This window comes from Porites lutea, chromosome 10 (assembly GCF_958299795.1).
Source record: "Porites lutea chromosome 10, jaPorLute2.1, whole genome shotgun sequence".
Lineage (NCBI taxonomy): Eukaryota > Metazoa > Cnidaria > Anthozoa > Scleractinia > Poritidae > Porites > Porites lutea.
This window is the reverse complement of record NC_133210.1, coordinates 30,384,161-30,402,782: the sequence shown is the minus strand read 5'-3', so window position 1 is coordinate 30,402,782 and position 18,622 is coordinate 30,384,161. Positions and strand designations below refer to the sequence as shown.

At 40.6% G+C, this 18,622-nt stretch overlaps 4 protein-coding genes across 5 annotated transcripts in view; 3 read left to right on the top strand and 1 right to left on the bottom strand.

Annotated features, from left to right (window-relative positions):
• Positions 1-5,051, top strand: part of LOC140949943 (uncharacterized) — a gene marked incomplete in the record, with an annotated part of 7,177 nt that extends 2,126 nt beyond the window's left edge. Inside the window, 6 exon segments of the mRNA XM_073399095.1 lie at positions 1-19; positions 1,167-1,265; positions 1,414-1,499; positions 1,623-1,656; positions 2,029-2,179; positions 2,532-5,051. Of these exon segments, the coding sequence (XP_073255196.1) occupies positions 1-19; positions 1,167-1,265; positions 1,414-1,499; positions 1,623-1,656; positions 2,029-2,179; positions 2,532-4,087 (1,945 nt within the window).
• A 1,211-nt stretch (positions 5,052-6,262) lies between these two features.
• Positions 6,263-10,810, top strand: LOC140949971 (uncharacterized). Of its 2 annotated transcripts, XM_073399124.1 has the most exons (7): positions 6,263-6,544; positions 6,883-6,941; positions 7,683-7,846; positions 8,317-8,400; positions 9,414-9,487; positions 10,500-10,549; positions 10,673-10,810. In XM_073399124.1, the coding sequence occupies exons 1-7, from the start codon at positions 6,381-6,383 to the stop codon at positions 10,678-10,680; spliced, it is 603 nt and encodes a 200-aa protein (XP_073255225.1). In that variant the 5' UTR covers positions 6,263-6,380; the 3' UTR covers positions 10,681-10,810. The 2 variants fall into 2 exon arrangements, with proteins under 2 accessions (XP_073255225.1, XP_073255226.1); XM_073399125.1 differs by lacking the exon at positions 6,883-6,941 and having other exon boundaries at positions 6,404-6,544.
• On the bottom strand, positions 10,634-17,182 carry LOC140949972 (selenoprotein T2-like). Its single transcript, XM_073399126.1, has 5 exons — positions 16,997-17,182; positions 15,059-15,302; positions 13,343-13,430; positions 12,665-12,765; positions 10,634-11,026 (listed from the first exon to the last, which is right to left on the bottom strand). The coding sequence occupies exons 1-4, from the start codon at positions 17,161-17,163 to the stop codon at positions 12,665-12,667; spliced, it is 600 nt and encodes a 199-aa protein (XP_073255227.1). The 5' UTR covers positions 17,164-17,182; the 3' UTR covers positions 10,634-11,026.
• Positions 17,183-17,629: 447 nt separating this feature from the next.
• LOC140949941 (uncharacterized) overlaps positions 17,630-18,622 on the top strand; it is a 12,602-nt gene continuing 11,609 nt past the window's right edge. Inside the window, exon 1 of the mRNA XM_073399093.1 lies at positions 17,630-17,896. Coding sequence (XP_073255194.1) covers positions 17,779-17,896 — 118 coding nt within the window. The 5' untranslated portion in view covers positions 17,630-17,778. The remainder of the gene's footprint in view (positions 17,897-18,622) is intronic.

Sequence of the window (18,622 nt, the reverse complement as noted above, 5' to 3'; positions counted from 1 at the left end):
GAGGACAAAAGCTACTCTGGTAGGGTTACATTGTATTTCTACTCTGTTTACATGCACTTAAAGGGTTGTTGTTGTTTTTTTGTTGTGTGTTTGTTTGGTTTTTTTCCACATCACTGAGCATTAATTTGTTAAAAACCAACTCAAGATCTGCATTGTGAATCTCAGTAAATACATCATTATTCCAATAGAGTGGTTTTCGTTTGAGTGTCGTAAAACCAAAACCAAAGTAATTACTCTGGCCAATCACATAGGACACAGACAATACATTGAACCAATCAAAACTCGAAGTAATTACATGTGGCTGACGCAAAGCGCGGGAAAATGCATGCGAGCGCGTCACAATTGGCTTTGGTTTTACTTCTGATTGGATGAAAAGGTGGCGCGAATCTTTTAAGCCAATCGCATCGTGTAGAAAGTGCAAAACCAATTACTTTTCGACACTCAAATGAAAACCGCTCTATGCATGGTGGCTAAAACCAACATTTTGTGGCACCAATAATGGTTTCCCCACAAAATGACGACTGAGAAACGAGCACAGAAACTCCATACTGATGGCGCGTCACTACCTACAACCCCAGACAAAACTATTGAGACATTTCAAGGCAATTTTCAATTTCGCGCCATGCAATCTTCGTGTCCAAAAGGAACAAATTTGCCCCCCTCTCCACCCCTTGGGCAATGTTGTTTTGGCCTAACAGCTCAAGTGTGCATTTCTTTTGTTATCGCAAACAACATTACAAAAGGAGAGGGGGGAAACGGTCTTTTAATTTGCGACGGTAAGCATTTTTGTCAGGTTGAGTGAAGAAAATAGGTATTTTTGTATTATGTGTCTCAACAGGTTTTGTCCGAGGTTGTAGATCTGGGCAGGGCAGTGCTCCTGATTTGTTAGAAATTTGCTTCATTTAATCAGAAGCACTACCCAGTGACGCGTCATCAATATGGAATTTCTGCACTTGTTTCCCAGACATCATTTTGTTGGAAAACCAGTGGTGTCACAAAATGTTGGCTATCTTCTAATCTTAGACTAAGTTATTGGGAGACATTTGTAAATGTCACAAGCAATCAACAGAGAAAAACATCTGGGTTCTTTACAGGATTCTGAGACTGAAAACCAGCCTTTAGGCAATATTTACAGTTATAGTGAAGGTGCATCTTGTTGTCTTTAGGTCTGTGTGGATTGTTCTGAAAAATACTGTGTGAGTTGCTTCATGTCTTTTCATCAAAAGGGAGCACTGAAGAAGCACACAACTCAAACAGTTGAACAGGTGTGTCTTGTATCAATAACTGCGCTTGTATCAGTGCTTTACTGTGTTTCATTTTGCTCGTAGTAGAAGGTTGCAAAACTTTGTATGTTTATAGACTTAATTCCTTTTACTGATTTTGCCACTAACATCAAATGTTTTTGTTTCACAGTATGAGGCAGAAGAACTTGAGGAAAAGGAAATCAAGAGTTCCATTCATGCTAAACAAGAAATATCACCTCGAAAGCAAGTCTCCAGGTATGATGGTAACATTTTTAGTTACGAGTTTGTTTCAATTGAAAGTTTTTTTATGCAACTGGTTTTTCATGAGATGCAAATAAAGAGTTAAAAGCTCAGTCTCACTAGTAATTTTTTTTTCAGGGTGACCAACCACTCTCAAGCAAAATCTCCACAGGTATGAAAGTTTGTAGTTCTTTCACAAGTGATTTGTTAGGTCAATCATCAAGTTGTTTCCTAGTAATACTGCAACTGGACATTCAAATTTACTTAAATCCACCCACGACCTTCGACAAATTTGCGAGACACTTCTTGTCCCATCTCCCCTTTCACAAAAGTGAAAATCGTTTGTCCTTTGCAAAAGTACGCCTTTAAACATTACTGCAATGGAGGGATCGGGTTATACTGTCTACACTAACAAGGTGTCCCAATGATATTTGTGTAAGTTTGTATATTAACAGTACAAATTCAGAGGTTGTATAACAACCTATGACAAGGTAGTTTACAAGTTTTACATCTTTTTCTTTCCACCTTGATTCCTTTTTTGTAGTTGAGTGATTCTTCAGCACATCAAGGTGGATCCCTCTTGCACGGTTCTTATGATGAAGAAGCTAGTGCACAATCATTTGCACAGGCTCTCATGGAATGGAGAAGCGCTGGTAAAACAGAGAAGATGTGGACAAACCCAAGTGTACCCAGAGGTATTTAAACATTACAATCTATCGCCTATAGGTTATCTAAATTAACTATGCAAATTTATCAAAATTAAGTTGCTTTTTTGGTTTGTGTTTCTTGTCTTTATGAATAGACTTGAGAGTTGTGATTTTTTTTCTTTCATTTTTATTCTAATTGATATTTAACATCGGGCTTGAAATCGAAAGATGCGCAAAAGAGAGGGGACGTCGCGGTTCCCCTCCCCCCTTCCCTCGTGCACCCTTTGCGTTCTCGCTTGTCCGATTATTTCCAGTTTTCCCCAGGCTCCTTTTCGAGTGGCCGCCACGCAAGTTAATACAGTTGTACGTTGTCGTCCTAATACTTTCATTATATTTACAGGCACCACGTGTGAAACAAGCACCACGCCCGAGGTTCCCAAAACACAGGAGATTAAACTAAATTTTGGCCCCAACAAGTCTCTGAGCTATCTTGACCGTATGTTGCTGAAACAGCACCAAAGTAATCCAAACTTCATCTCTCGGCAAACTCCTTTGAAAGATTTTCAAGGCAATAGCAAAGACCCAAAGTCAGACAGCAGCCCACAGAGAGAAATTGAAGTCGAAAACCAACTAGGCACGAACTACCGTGAGATTTTTCAGAGTTTGGGTGCATTAAACAAGAAAAATGCGCGAGAAAACGGAGTGGCAAGTGTTGCTGCATCCAGAGGAGTGATAGCGATTGAGGAGATCACCGATGATGAATTAAGCGCAGAGGAAACAACTGCTTGTATAGTTGACGAACAAGATTCTCATCCTCATCCCCAGTCCCAAAGTAGACCTTTGTCACGGTCTGGGAGAGTCAGTATTACGTGCATGACCCCCAGGGGAAATTTCGAAGCTGATAGCGATGCGTTGGTGTTACAAGATGTTTCACCTGTATCTTCTGTCAGCCCTTCCTCGGAACAGACGTCGCCCTTTTCAAGGCTTGGTGTCAGAGGGGCTAATTCTCGAACGGGACAGCACATAGCGAAACACTCCCAAATCAAGCAGCAGAGCGATGGATTATCGGCAAGAGTATGGAGTCCACAGCCAAGCCATATTGGCCTCTCCGAGTTTTTCCTCGCCGGCGTAAAAGACGGATCACCCTCAGGAAGACGATCTCGTGAGACGGTGTCTGCAATTAGCTCGTCACAAATTAAACCCGACAATTTAAGCCAGACACTATTAGCACGTAATGTGTGGAAACCACAGGAGAGTTTTCTGGAAAATGAGGTCAGTCAGCAAAGAGGCGCGGAGGAAGTTAATACCAGTGGCAGTGAAGTACGTCCACAAAGCCCCCGCCCTATTATTCCTCTTTTGCGTGAGCCAACCTTATCAGCGAAAAGCCGCGACAGACCTGACTCTAAATCCTCCACAATAACCATGCCTGTTGGAACTGACATCGTGTATGATGCTCAGATTCACGACTTCGGAATTGTGGATTTCCTAAAGACGCAGCCACCAAATGGCTTCGAAGATTACAGCCTGGTGCACCGCGTTTCAACAGTTTCAGAGCTGACGCTTAGTCCAAACCCGCCAGTGTTTCACTGGTCTGATGACAGCGATGATGACTTCTTAGAACAGCTCTGCTCCCGAGTCACTCAGGATGAGCTGCGAGCGGACCAAGACGAGGCTGACCGTGCGGCTTTGACTAACCTTGCCTGGGAACTAGCCTCGACTACAGGCAGGTTGACTCAGTGTGAGTTGGATGAGGATGAGGAAGAGACTGGGGAGGAGAAAGCAGGTAGTGAAGATGAATTTGATGAGGATAGCATTGAGAATAATGACCTGGGATCGGGATTGAGCTCCAGCGAGGAAGATACACCCATTGACAGTTACAGTGCGAATGCAAACAGAACCAGAGGCGATGATGATGAAACTGCTTTGGCCGAAGCGGAAGTTCATGCTTTGAAGTGAATTTGAAATAACCTTATACGATGATTCGAGATTTAGTTCAATATCTTTTGGGGAAAGGTGTCTATGCCGGGATGGCGAAGAAGCCTACATGACAGGTCCAATTTGGTATGAGCATAAGGATGGGGACACTGGACTTAGTTTCACTGTATTTTCCACAGTTGGTTTCTCAGGGTCATTTTCTTGGTACAGCGAAGAAGCCTACATGACAGGTCCAATTTGTTATTAGGAAAAGGATGGGGACACTGGACTTAGTTTCATTGGTGTTTTCCACAATATGAGTGGATAGCAGACAAGGTCTTTGCAACGCCAATGCGAAAAACCCCCTTTGAATAGGTGCAAACTCTGCTCCAACAAATAGAATTACGGGCATGCTGCAAGATCATGAGAGTGAAATATCATTGGGCATTGAACGCCCGTAAAACGTCACCCGTTGAAAAACAAGTAAACTCAACATTCTTGACAGTTAACAATTATATTATCGTTAACGTTAGAGAGATAAGGTTGCTCTCACAGACAAGTGGCGATCTCTTTGTTTTCTGCGTTTAAGATCGTAAATAGACAGTTGACTCGCAGTTTATGTTGACGAATGCAAAAGTAAATTGCAGTTCTCAGTTTAAGGTTTACATTGTCGATAACGGCGAGTAGCTCCAAAACTTGGACTGGGTGGTACATTAGTCATGTGCTATTCCAGGAGGAGGTAGCTGTTTTCCAGTGCTGCGGAAGAACGAACCCTGTTCAATACGCGTGACGAACGTGCCTATACGCAAACACGGACGTTGAATGAAGCTAATATATACCAGCAAATGATATTCCAGTTTTATCTAGTGATTGGTCTTGTCTACTACTTCATATATAGAGTATCTAGTGAAGTATTTGGGAGCGGTCATTCGGTATTATATTTATAGAAGATACGTTAAAAAAATTTGGAAGTGAAAGAGCAAACGATTAAAGATTGTTTATCCAGTTTAGTGTATCTTATCATTGTTTGCTTATTTTTGCAGACACCTGTTGTCAAACTTTTAGTTCTGTGGTTGAAATCCTATTTACTGTTAGCGAATCCCCCATAATACACTCTGTTTGCCCGCCACATTTTGCATAAATAAACTATTGTTTTCAAATTTTGCTCTTGGGATATACAGTCTTCCCAGGAGTATTTGAAAACAATAGTTTATGCAAAATTCGGGGGGGGGGGGGGATGGGGCGGGGGTGAGGAAACAAGTCGAGTGAATTTTGGGGATTTGAGAATAGCGAATTTTGTGACCATTGTAATGAATTCTTTTCAGCAGCAGTGCTTTTGCGTATCACGATAGGATTGACATCACTATTTAGAGTGTTTCACTATTTTCCTCAAATAAATATTTAATTAGGCCTTTCCCTCATACCAGTGAAAAATGTCATTAAATGAGGTTGATAGAATACAGTGATTTGTAAAAAAAATGTTCACCCAAGCTTAGCCTGCTTACAGACGCCCCCTCCCCAATTTTAGGCTGATTTAGCAACTGGATGGGAACGTCAATTGACGACGGGAAAGCGCTCGGAAAGGACTAAACACGACTTCCGGTGCCCAATTTGTCGTTCTGCCATTGGTTAGTTGTTTAATTTGCGAGCGCCGTCATCAACTGACGTTCCCGTTCTGTTGTAGCCTGAGATCACGCCCTCTCCCTATTATCCCTTCTTGAAAAAAAAAAAAGCCTGATCGCAGGTTAGTTCTGTTGCTAAATCAGCCTTTTGTGCTAGGGGAGGGGATGTCTGAGCTCACAACCTAAGGTGATTAAACATGTTTGACAATAGGCCATCACCGAGTTTCCCTAAGGCTATGTTTCAAAGCGAGGCTAGATGCGAGGTTATTGATATGACAATCATTTTTGGTCCCATGCAAAACCTCACTTTCATAAGAGAGGTTTTACACTTAGCCTCGTTTTGAAAGTGAGAGCTTTTGGAACTCGGACATGCCGGCCGGCCTCACCGTCTCGTTCTCACCTCCTTCGTTGGTTACTACGAAGTTACCCAAGAAACTGGTAAAATTCGTCCCCCAAAACAGTCCCATAGTAAATCTTTATAATCTCATGGACCTTGAGTTAAGCAGCTTCCATTTTCAGAGTCGCTTCCGCTTCCGCTTCCGCTTCCGGTGCTCGCTTCGGGGGATGGCGGGAATTTCCCCGAAAGGTGTAGTTGTTTATCACATTTTCTCGGAAAATCCGAAAGTTTCTCAAATTTTTGCTTCTTGCTCTTCAAGATTCAGCTTTCAAAAAGAGATAGGAGAAACAGATATAAATTAAAGTTCCAGTTTGCTATGAGTTATTCTAGAACATACAGAAATTCGCATGGAGCTGATATCCGAGGGCAAGGAATGAGATCAGGAGGCCATGAGTCGTACAACGATGGAAGCGAAATGTCGAAGGAACTGGATCAGACTGGGCAACAAACAAATGACGAAACTTCATCCAGACAGCAAAGGTATTAATCTTAATTCAAGCCCGGGCTGATGATATTTGTATCTGAGAAACCTTTCTTCCTGTTCTCCCTGTGACTAAGATCCGAATTTCAAAATGCCTCTCCGTGTATGGCAGTCGAAATTTTCTCGTTTCGGTGATTACACAAATACAAACGTCCATGTTCCTTGTCTTCTTCCCCCAATCGCTACCCTTTTTCGCATAACCTACCCGAAAGCGAAGAAAATTAGACTGCCAAACACCGATTATTTAGAAAATTCAGCTGTCTGCCTGTCCTCAGATGCCAGATATAAGTTAGGCTTGCGAAAAACTTTAAAAAATTCGTTTTATTTGTGCTCGTAGAAATGTCGGCTTTACCATGTTTAGACCGGACGAAAGAAAGAGGGCACAAATGGAGCAAGGTATTGAAAGTTAATCTTTAAATTAGCCTTTGAAACCTTAAAAAGTATTGAAAGCTATAAGGACCTGGAAGGCGATCGTCGCCAAAGGACTTTACGTTCATGTGGCCCCTTACTTCAAAGCTACTGAAAATTGCATGATGCACAGGCGCGGATCTAGGATAAATACTGACTGATTTCCTAAACGAGCGCCGAAGGCGCAAGCTTCTAGGGGGTCTAGTGGCAGGCTGCCCCAGGGGAGTTTTTGGATTTTAACTCCTTTAAGTCCTCTTTCCTGCATCGGTTTCCGAGTCATTTGGACGGGATATTCGCGAGAGTTCAATTTGGAAAGTGTTTTATTTAATTTTTGTTGAAAATATATTTATTATGAAAAATCTGACCGATTTCCGTAAAATGCTGGAAGCCAGTGTGGATCCGCGCCTGATGCAAGGAAGTTTTGCGTGGCCTATGAACAACCTTCTTAATGGTTTCACAGATCAATCTCTGGCGGTGTCGTTTATCACCGAACTTTGGTTACTACAGAATGATGGCATGGATCCCAGATTTACCATGTTACAACCCTGGTGATGGGCACCATCATTGACCAACCACAGATTCTACAATACCAAGAAGTTCCCAGCTTGTGGAGTGGGGGGCGGAGGGCTGAAGAAATGCACAAGCCATGATACTCTTAAAAAGATGACCTTCTTTGTAAAATTTTAGATAATTCTTTATTATGTAATAATTTTATACTCTTCCGCTTAGTGGCCAAAAAGGAGATGGAAGAAGCAGATGCTCGCCGTGAAGCCAGACGATTACAGTATGTTCATGAAAGACCCAGCAGAGTGGGTGGTGCTGGAAATTATTGTACGGCTGTAATGCAGAAACAAAAGGCCGTCAAAGCTGCAAGTAGTGGACTGGAAATGCAGGTGAATTGGTAGTGGTAACAGGACTGAGTGGAGTCTGATTCAGTCTGTAATCATACAAGTGATGAACAAAATCGGACGACTGCATGAGCAAGCAAGCAAGTTCTGCACTCCTTGCAGCTTCACTGTTTATTCAAGCATTCTCACGTGACTTGCTTTACTCCCCTTTTGAAATGGAGAGCTTGCTTGCTGGCTAGGTACTCCTGTCAATTTACCATTGGGTTGTGCTGTAAAGATTCATATTTTACAGGAAAAGAGCCCTGCCCCCCTCGCCCCCCCTCCACCTGGATCACTACCACCCTCTCAACAAAGAACTGTCTTAAACCTCCCATTTTGGGATTCAACATTGCTTATTTACATCCCTTTTTCAGACCCTGTCCAAGTGACCACAGTTAAGTTTCACCTATGGCTGAGAGACTGTGTTTTCTGTCCAGTCCATCATTCCTGCTAAAAATAACTCCTTTCTGTTGTAGAAAAAGCGTGAAAAGTGGCAAAGAGAAAAGAGAGAAGCTGAGGAGAGAGAAAACAGAGAAAGGAAAGCAAAAGCAAGAGAGCAGGTCAGTGCTTAAGGCATTTTCCTGTTATAAGATCATATCACTTTTTGCCCCAAACTTGATTGCTGCCTAAAGGCGAGGCCCTGTAGTACAATTTTCTGTCAAGCGACATGGCCTTGAAACAGCGACATAGGACAGGCGGAATGGCAAGAAACGACTCAAAGACAACTGCTACAGTGACAGAGAAAAGCGCCAATAAAATGGTTTAATACTGACAGCAACATGGCTTCCTCCTCAATACATGAAACAACAGGTTTTGAAATTCAGACTAGGGACACAGATAACCCCCTAGGAGAGCCACAAAAGGTGAAATCACATTTACTTCACTAAAAATTGAGCTTTAAGCCAAAAGAAAAGAATGCCAAATGATTTTTTTTAAGAAACGGTCCAGATAAGAACGATAGCAACGACAGCAACGAACATGTTGGAATGCAAAATAGGTGCTAACTTTTCTATTGTCTGTACTTACTTCTGATTGCCTTAAACAGCAAAAGTTAACAAAACTTCATAAAGCAGTACATATATTCATGCTTACTTTCCAACCATCTTCCATATAACAAAATCTGGTCTCAGTTTGAATAACAAAGAAATCCTATGTGGGGAACATGTAAAATTGTAAACTTTTCTTGGCTATTGTTTTCAACTCTTGTGATTGGTCAAAATCTTTTAACGCAAAAAAACACCCTTTATAAGTGGAGTGTAAATTAATGCATTTTATTGTGTAAACGGCCTTCATGTAGGTTTATATATTCTCTGTGTAAAAATGAGAACATTCCTATGTGGGGAAAGCACCGTTGCCGCATAACAAAAGAAATTGCTATCCACGTTACCCGGATCATTACTTAAGTAACTGGTGGTTTTATCCTGATTGCTGGTTGTAATGCTTATGCCTGTGTCACCCTAGGTTTGTTATTGTTTTCCTTCTATTGACCCGGATGCAGTGGGGCATCAAGCTCTCAAATAACAAAATCATAAGCACATAACTTTGATGAAATAAAATGTGATTACTTTCAAAGGCTGAAAGGAATGAATTTCGCAGAGCTTTAAGGACCCAGGAAGCAGCTGAAAGACATAAAGAGGCTCACAGACTGTAAGTTAGTCTTTTTTGCTTGTTTGTTTGTTTGTTCGTAAACAATTTATTTGACAGTGAAACCTTAAAAGGGCACTTTGTATAAGTTCACACAAGCAGCAGTGAGTCCCAAACTTTTCTTCTCATATTTTATGCTAAAAATGACCTGTGTTAAGTCGAATTGCCTGTATTGAATGAAAACTTGTTATAATCCTGTAGCAAAGAGGTTACACCACACTTTGAGTTACTGCAGGCACAAACTCAGTCTGAGAAAACAGCCAACATTTTGCAACCCTACCAGGGAGGTAACCAGCTTTTCGACTACAGGGCTGTCATTAAGAGGTGGGGGCCAGGGATTTCCCCCAGCTACTATGAACGTTGCCACCAGCTACTTTCATAGAAAAATAGAAGAAAAGTAGAACCAAAAGAAACCCCTAGCTGTCTGATTCCCCGCCTACTTGTTATATTTACCCGCCAACTTAGGTGACAACCCTGAGACTAGTTATAGGCCTGGCTGACTTTCATTTCCACATATCCTGAAAATTGCAACCATGACTTGTACGCACTGACCTCACCAACACTTTGAGCTCTTAAGCTTTTTAGCTCACCCCAGCAATGCATAATTTATTACAAGCGGTAGAGTGATCAAACCAAAAATTTGTAGGCCCGGGCGTACAGGTCTTTGGGCTGGCTATGCCCCCTGCCTATATATTTTTTAGCAACTAATATAATTTGCAGTCTGTCTACTTTGAACTGGTTTCTCCACGAAATGACATTTAAGAATAGAGGGCCAAAATGCCATACTTATGACACATCACTATGCAGACCTGGGTAGTGCTTCTGAAACACATTTCTTATGCAGCATGACCAATCAGAAGCACTACCCAGATCTGGGAAGTGACGTGTCATCAGTATAGAATTTCAGTGCTTGTTTCTCAGACATCATTTCACAAGGAAATTATTGCAAAAAGCTAGCAAGCTGTCAGCTGTTTTGTCAGGCTAGCACAAACCTCCATGAATTTTTTCCTTGCAGAAAAAATCAAGACTTTCTTGACAGTTTGGAGCGAAGGGGGAGATACAATGGTGAGAAAAACACTTCTTAAAAAACTATTTCAGTGAGGTGTTGGAAAGTCAGTTCTAATTTTTTTTTCTAACATGTCATGCTCCTAATAATAAAATTATGTTTATTTCCATTTCCCTACACAGGTTACTGAACAACTAAGCTGGAAGAATAAAGTAGGAGAACTTTATGCAATTCCAAATTCGTACAAAAAAGAAACACATAAATACATGCAAAAAGACCACAGCAGATATCGACAGAAATCAAATAGCAAAACTTTCTAGACTATACTGTCAGAGTGTACTTTTTACAGTAGCTAATGTTGGTTGTGTACATTTTTAATAATAAATTATTACAGCTGTGAAGGTTTTTCCCGGGCATTATATTGAGATTTCCACAGAATGATTTCTCCTGAAGACCATCAGTTCAAAGCGAGCGAAGAATCCACTTTATGCAGTGAACGTCATTATATGGGAGTCATCACCTTGAAAACCACAATTCTGTTGAGAAACAAAGAGTTTAACAGTTACAATCTGAGGAAATTATTACATGTATACATTAATACTTAACCTATTAGTTTCTTAAATCCTTTCTCTTTTTTATAAAAAAAAGAATTGAAATTATAATGCCAAGTCACACCACCCTGTACAAGATGCTCCAGAAAACAGATAGCTCCTTTAATAGTACCATGGTAGAATTCCTCGTCAGAATTAAGATCCAAAAAGATCTTAACAGGATCCTAACCCAAAATCCTCTAAAATGCTATTCAGGATCCTGTGTAAGATCCTAAAGGCAGGGCTGTTAGTATCCTGCACCACAGATTGAACGAAACTCTGGTTAAGTCCTTTTGCAAAGTGTATTGGGATTTGAGGGCCTGTTAAAAAGCCATAATTTATTGTCAGTTTGCCAATCAGGTTGAAAGAAAATTCGAAATTCACTTGCCTCTGGTGATTCATTGAGTCTATTGAAGGCCCAGAACAAGGATCTCAACACTGCTTTGCAGACTAACTGGGGTTAAATTTACATCTGCGGTGCAGGCTAGGCTGTCAGATTCCAAGTTGCCAGATAAGTGCAATTAGTAGGCAGAGAATTTAATAGTTAGGAACTTCTTAGGTTCTGTTTTCCTTTTGTTTCTGTGAAAGTGTCTGGGTGTCAGGCTCATAGTAGCGGGGGGAATCTTGGCACTGGCCTTTGGTGACAGCCCCATATGGCACAGTTCACTCGGGTTCAAAGATACCAAACTTTGTAACAATCCATTTTGAACCTCTACAATATAAACACCACTGTATTCTGTAAAGAAAACATATGGCTCAACACCTTTGGTGTCTCTATATAGGAAGTTTGACTGTAAATACTGCTATTTATGTTTGGTGAGTTTTTTTATAAGTTCTATTATTTTATTGCACTGAATAAACTACATTGTAGGAAGTCAAATGTTGAATTATTCACTCTCTGAGCTGTGTAAATCTTGCCCAGATTTTTCTCTGGTGTGAAAGAACTGTTTTGGGGTCATATCTGTCAGAAAAATTTGCAACTTACCAATGGCGAGAGGCAAATTTAAGCCTGGTTTTCACATGTTGGGAAAATCACAGACGATCTGGGATTTTATTGTTTCCCGACTTTCACAGATTTTGTTGACTAATGAGAACTCAAAATCATAGATATCCCCAATTGCCTGGGATGGTCTGGAACAATTCCAGAGAATTGAGAGTGTTTCTATTTTCCTGACACATCCCAGATTTCATTGATGGTCAGCAATCACTCTCGACAAATGAAAACTGAAATTTGTACCATCAGGGTCGTAGATGATGGATTTTGCTCATTACAAATACTCTAAATTGCTGGGCTCCAATCCCCCTACCACACACAGACGTGGCATCTCTTGAGAAAGACACAAGCGAACAAGAAAGACTTCTGGCAATTATTTGATATATCAGCAAAATATGGGATGGTCAGAAAAAAATAAGATTGTAACAATACCGAACTATCGATTAATCGCAATATTAATGCTGCGAAATCGATGGATCAATCGTAAAAATGAAACATCGTAGTTTCAATAGTTACAATTTCCTCAACAGTCTCCCCTAGAAAACCAGGCTTTAACATTCAACAACCAACACAAACATACTGGTACTTACCTAATGCGCGGGACTAAACTTCAGCTGATTTTCAATGATCTGGTGAAGTTCATTAGGATTTGGAAGGCGACCAGATTGTAGTTTAGACCAAATTGGCATGTCTGAAATGGAAATACATGGGATAAACTGTATTTCTTCTCTACTGATGTAAACAATATTAAACAAAATAACCACCTCAGCCTTCTTATGTCCCCTAGCCTCCTTTAATAATGCCTCATCGGTACCCCCCTCCCCCCCCCCCTGGAGTACCCCCCTCCCCAAACCCCCCCAAAAAAAGGAGTAAAAAGGATCAGAGTAGACCACTAAAAAAGGAAATCAGCTTAAGGGGAAATATTTGGTTTAGGTTACCTTGCATATTGTAGCCCAATATCATGTCATGAGTTATTACTTTGAAAAATTAGCAAACGGTGCTTTGACATGGCAATACCACTTCGAGGACGGAAAGAAAAAAAGAGCTGGATGAGTAAGTTGTTCTATAAACCACTGGGGCAAGTGAACGCAATTTTGTTTTCTATCATGTCTCGTCATTTTCAAACTTAACATTAAGTTTGTGCAATTCTAGCAGTTCTCAAAAGTTACTACTACTTTCAAAGCACTGCTCAGCCTAAGAGCAGTACCCTATGCACAAACAAACTGAGATTCTAATCTAAGCATCCATCAATTGTCTCTGGAACTTACCATTTAGCGAAACTTCAAATGCTCCTGTGGATATCAGCTGCCCTTCAATCATGTTTGTAGTAAAAAATATCAAAATACAGGCATACATCTGCAACAAAGATAAAAATAGTATGTAAATTATGTAAGAAACAGGAAGCTCTACTGATGTATAAAAATGACTGATGAAACTAATGTCCTACTTCTTCAAAACTAAGAAATAAGTGAATTTTCACGTCGTGAATATTTTTGATGTGTGGCAACACAAGTCCATTAAATTCTTCAACCCACCTTCAAGCCACATAACAACAATTTCCCATGCTTGGGCAGGGTTTGTACAGATTGGGCGATTCCAGAAAATATCCATACCATACCACGGACGGCTTTTAGGATTTCCGAAGGGGAGGGGGGGTTCACGATTATGGAATTCTGAGGGCATGGGGGGTATTTATGATTGGAAATCCGAAGGCATGGGGGAATTCCACAGGTGGGATTTCTGGAGTAGAAAGTGTAGAGTGAGTTCCTTGAAAACGCTATATTGTTGTGGACTTTTGTAGTTCGTAAATAAACCACGAACGTATGACCGCGGAAGCAGAAGACAAGCATCGATAGATCAGACACGTGTTCACGCTCATAACTTATAGAAGTGAACAGTAAAACGTGGGTTTCACATTAACCTTGATGAATTTCTTGTCACATGAAAAAAAAAAACTGAATATGTATCTTACTGCTTGCAAGTTTCTTGTTACTCGCGTCCGATGAACAGTAAAAAAACTCGCACCAGTCCCTGGCTTCCAAGGAACGCCTGTCAGAGTAGAACACTTTTCGTGCACACTACATGACGTATAAAAGGACGCAACACGACTCGACGGTATATTTGACCGCCGAAAGATTTTAACAGTCTGAATTTGAGCTATTTTGCTTTGTAAACGTCAAAACAGCACAAGAAAACAAAGAGGAGTAAAATTGCCGTTAGTGGTGTTTATTTTTATAGCCAAATTCGGACCTAAAAAGGAGTTTGCACAGCCTGGCTACTAGCGGTAGGTTAGAGTAAAGCTTGTCGCCTGGCGCCGCTAGATCACAGCCTTGAGGAGGCATAAATTCATGTTCGTTTGTTCATATAGGCGTTGCTAAGTCGAAAATGTACTTCCAAAAAAACGGAAATTCTGAAGGGGAGGGGGGGTTCACGATTATGGAATTCTGAGGGCATGGGGGGGTAACACATTTTGGAATTTCCGAAGGCAACGGGGGGATAAAACATGGAAGCCGTCCGTGGTTGGGTATGGATATTTTCTGGAATTGCCCATTTTTGGATCCAAAATTTTTTTTGAAAACAAAAATTAATATTTTCTTTTCCAGACTCAAGGTTATCAAATAGGTGATCATTGGATACCTTAAAAAACACAAAACAAAGCTTTGTTCATGATGTGCTGCAAACGTAAAGGTGAGATTGAATAAGATTTGACCAAAAGGAAAAAAAATTTCACTTATACATTAGTTGTTGTAGCTTTAAAAAAAAGTCAAGGATTTTTACCACTTTTTCCAGACTTACATGTAATATCCATTTTCCACGCTTTTTCCTGGTCTAGAAAATTGCCGGGCAAATTTCAAGACTTTTTCAAGAATTCAAGACTCTGTGCGAACCCTGCTTGTGTCAAAAAATGCAAAGGGTACAGTGTTTCCTGCCTCATTTTGCTACTTTTCTAAGAATGAATTTCAAACCACATACAATGGATGTACCTTATTTTGAGTTGCCCAAATATAAACTTGTGGTGGATTGATATTGAGAGTCTCCCATATCTGGAGTCTTTCACCAAGTAAAACAATTGCCATCACAGCCAACTTCGCCATGCTAATGAAACTTGCTAACATCTGTCGGGGACGGGGTGGGGGATAATTGTCACCTTCAATGCGTAGCATAGGGTAGTTCTGGTGAATGAAGCCGGCGTATTCCTCAAACACCTTCCGGTATCCTCAGGAGTAACTTAATAAAACAAAGAAAAGGTTTAGTTAGAAAACTGGTTTTTGCTCTGTAAGTTCTCACACAAGGTTTCATGGTACCTCATACTGAGTGTGGGAAGGGAATGACGCTTGAGTATATTTAACAATAATTATTATTCCTCTCGCCCTCCTTACCTTTGAGTCAATAGCCCATCAGGCCGAAGGCTGAATGGGCTATTGACTCAGAGGCCATGAGGGGAGGAATAATAATTATTGTTTTAGTAAAATCTGACTAGTTGGTCAAAAATATCGAGACAAAACAACTTAAGCTAGCAAAACGCGATTTAGCCGCCATTGTTTTGATTTTCAAACCCGGCACTTCTCGCTACCAGTGGGCTATAACCTATAGCCCAGTAGTAGCTCAACCAATCAGAACGCAGCATTGATTATAGACCACTAGTTGGATTTTACTAATACGCTATATGAGTACAGTCAGTGTGTTTTGGTTCATTAGTATACTTCAGTGATGAATCCAGACCTTCAGATAAGGGGGAGCCCGGTCATCCAGACCCTGAGCTAAGGGGGGGGGGGGGCAGTCTCGAAAAATTTTTTGGGACCGTTGTGGCCTCAAAGTGGTCTCAAAATAAGGGGGGCCCCAGGCCCACCACTGTCCTTGGCTCATTTGTCAGTGTACAAGTACCATAAACTGCCACTTATAAGTTTCCCCACTTACTGGGAGGGGGGGGGGGAGGGCAGTTATAAGCCATCTACCTGTAAACCAAAAATTTGAATGCTTTTATATATTATATGCATCAATTTTTAGTATTTTTACTATTGATGTATTGTAAATTATTCTATTTTCAGCTTAGTTTTAGTTGTAAATATGCAATTCAGCCTCTGGCTGCCTATGTATTTATTTTTAGTAAACTATCTGTCTATCTATCTAAAATGCATTTGATTTAAGAAACTATCTATCTATCTAAAATACATTTGATTACCACCCTCCCCCCAGATATAAGCACCACTCCAAATGTATTTAAATGCGAACATCATCACGGCATTTTGAAGCTTTGTTAAGCTTGAGTATATGCAAGATGTAATTTGATCAATCAGTATAGCTTGCTTTGAAGCACTTTTTTTCCTGGTTATAAGCCCCCTAAGATATCAGCCCCTCAGTTTATAAGCCCTTCTCAAACCCCTTGCGAAGATCTATAAGCTCAGGGCTTAAATGCGTATCTAGGCAGCAGTTTATGGTTTTAAGATATGAAGTACATGGAGAGTTGGAGAGTGTGAAAGAGGCATAAGAGTTGTGCGATGCCCAGCCAACAGCAACCCTAGCCTCTGAACTGCTCGCAATCTTCTTGTGTCTCTCTTTGCCATATGTATAGACAGGAAGCCAATATTAAGTGGCATGGGTGAAAAATTAATTATGACTGACCGCCCGAGCTTTGTTTTTGGTTTTGTGTTGTAGGTGTTCACTTTTAAATTCTGTTTTGTCCAATCATGATCAGCTTGAGATCATGAGTGCCTCTGACAGATGAAAACAAAACTTCGAGTATTTAAATCCTTGCATTCCAAAATACAACAGATCGCTTACAAACCGACTGTAACCGTTCAGAAATTCAAGATTTTTGATTAATATTGAGATCTAGAAAAACTTCCGTGAGAGAATCGATAGAATTCAATAATATCACACAGCAATACAAAAGAACTTTAAGCTTAAAGCATGCACCTTACCAATAAAGAAATTTTATCGTTGGCCCGGTAAACGCGGCCGCTTTCTTTACTTTTTCCATGTTATCTGGGTTTGATGCTTGGACTCGGGAGGGAAACACTATTTCCTTCACAGTCATTAACGAAAAAATCGACAAGACTGCCGCAAGTAGATAGACGTTCGACGCCATATTGGCGTTCGTTCTTAAGGCAAGTGACGTAAGCATGAAAAAAATATATGTCACGTGATAATCTAAATTTTCGAGACATCCATCCAGGGGTCTGAGTTTTTCGGGGGTCTGTGTTTTCAAGACACCCAGGGGGTCTAAGTTTTCCGGGTTCTGAGGTCTGAGTTTTCCTGACACCCCTATAAGGGTCTATAAGAATACAAACCCTTATAATATATGTTCTAGAGAGAGCAACGAGCGGTGATCTGTCCTCTAAATTTTCCGGGTGATTCAAGAGTGAGTATGTATGTGTTTATTACGTTCATCTTAAAGACCATAAAATAAAGGATCTCCTATTAAAAGAAAGGCGGGTCGCAGAAAGCCAAAGTACCGGCGTCGGGTGGGTCGACAGTTTTTGACTCATTTCCTTCTTCATGAGCCCGCGGCTTGTTACGCTGAGACTTTGCCTTCGTGACATGCGCGACAGGGCGTTCGGATGAAAAAATCACTGGGTTGCTGTTTTTGCCCCCGAATTTCAAAATTGTCCAATGTTTGCATGATATTTTAATGTGATTTCAGCGGAAATTGAGTATCTTTACCAAGAAGATTTATCCAATGTGACACTACTCAGAGTAAACGATGAGTTACCCAGCCGAAGATCGACACGAGCGGGACGTAGTCGGCGGCCCGTCACGGAATCCCGCTCAGGACATGGAAAAACACGAGAAATCAAAAGTTTTGGCTGCCAATCCTGGAGGTATTCTACTTTCTTCTCACTCTTTTGCATAAATTTCCCTTCTTTTAGTTATTAATATTATACCTTAATCCTTATGTTAACCAGAATTGCGGTATTTCCGGTCCGTTTAAAGAATGAAATGTATTGGACGCAAAATTTTGAACAGATCCACGTTGGCCACTAAAAAATCTTTTCCTCCAGTTAATGTGCCTTGTTTGAATGTTTGTGTATAAAGTTGTTTTGAAAAACCCTTGATCATCAGAGAAGCAGGGAGCGTTGGTTTATTTTAATGTAATAATCAGCCTTTTACCTATGTGATCATCACAAACGACCTATTATTGTAAGGTTTCACTATGAGCTGATACAACACAATAAATACAGCATGAAAACCAATCAATAGGCAAGTCAAAATTTACAGCGAATACTCAGAAATGTCTAAAAATTCGCCGTTTGAATTGTTTTGTTACCAAATATTTTTGCATTTGGACTTCAGTGAGATCTATTGCACATTCACTTGACCTTCATAATTTACAATACCATCATTTGCATCTAAGCGTGGACACAAGACAAAAAAAGCATGTTCTAATAGGGTGCCAGACATAGCATGCCTTGCCGCCAAACATTTGAAGTTTGACAGCCGTTAAAGCAAACTGTTGCGCCAAAGGTAAGTTGTTTATATTTTTTTGATCAGCACATTCCGCTCTTATTTCATTTTTCTCAACTTTCAGGCATGTTTCTTACTCAGAA

Excerpts from the sequence above, each read along its gene's own strand:
- LOC140949971 (XM_073399124.1), top strand. The coding sequence starts at position 6,381 with ATGAGTTATTCTAGAACATACAGAAATTCGCATGGAGCTGATATCCGA. Across the intron at positions 6,942-7,682 it reads GAGGGCACAAATGGAGCAAG|TGGCCAAAAAGGAGATGGAA; the intron begins GTATTGAAAGTT and ends TCTTCCGCTTAG. Across the intron at positions 8,401-9,413 it reads AAGCAAAAGCAAGAGAGCAG|GCTGAAAGGAATGAATTTCG; the intron begins GTCAGTGCTTAA and ends TTACTTTCAAAG.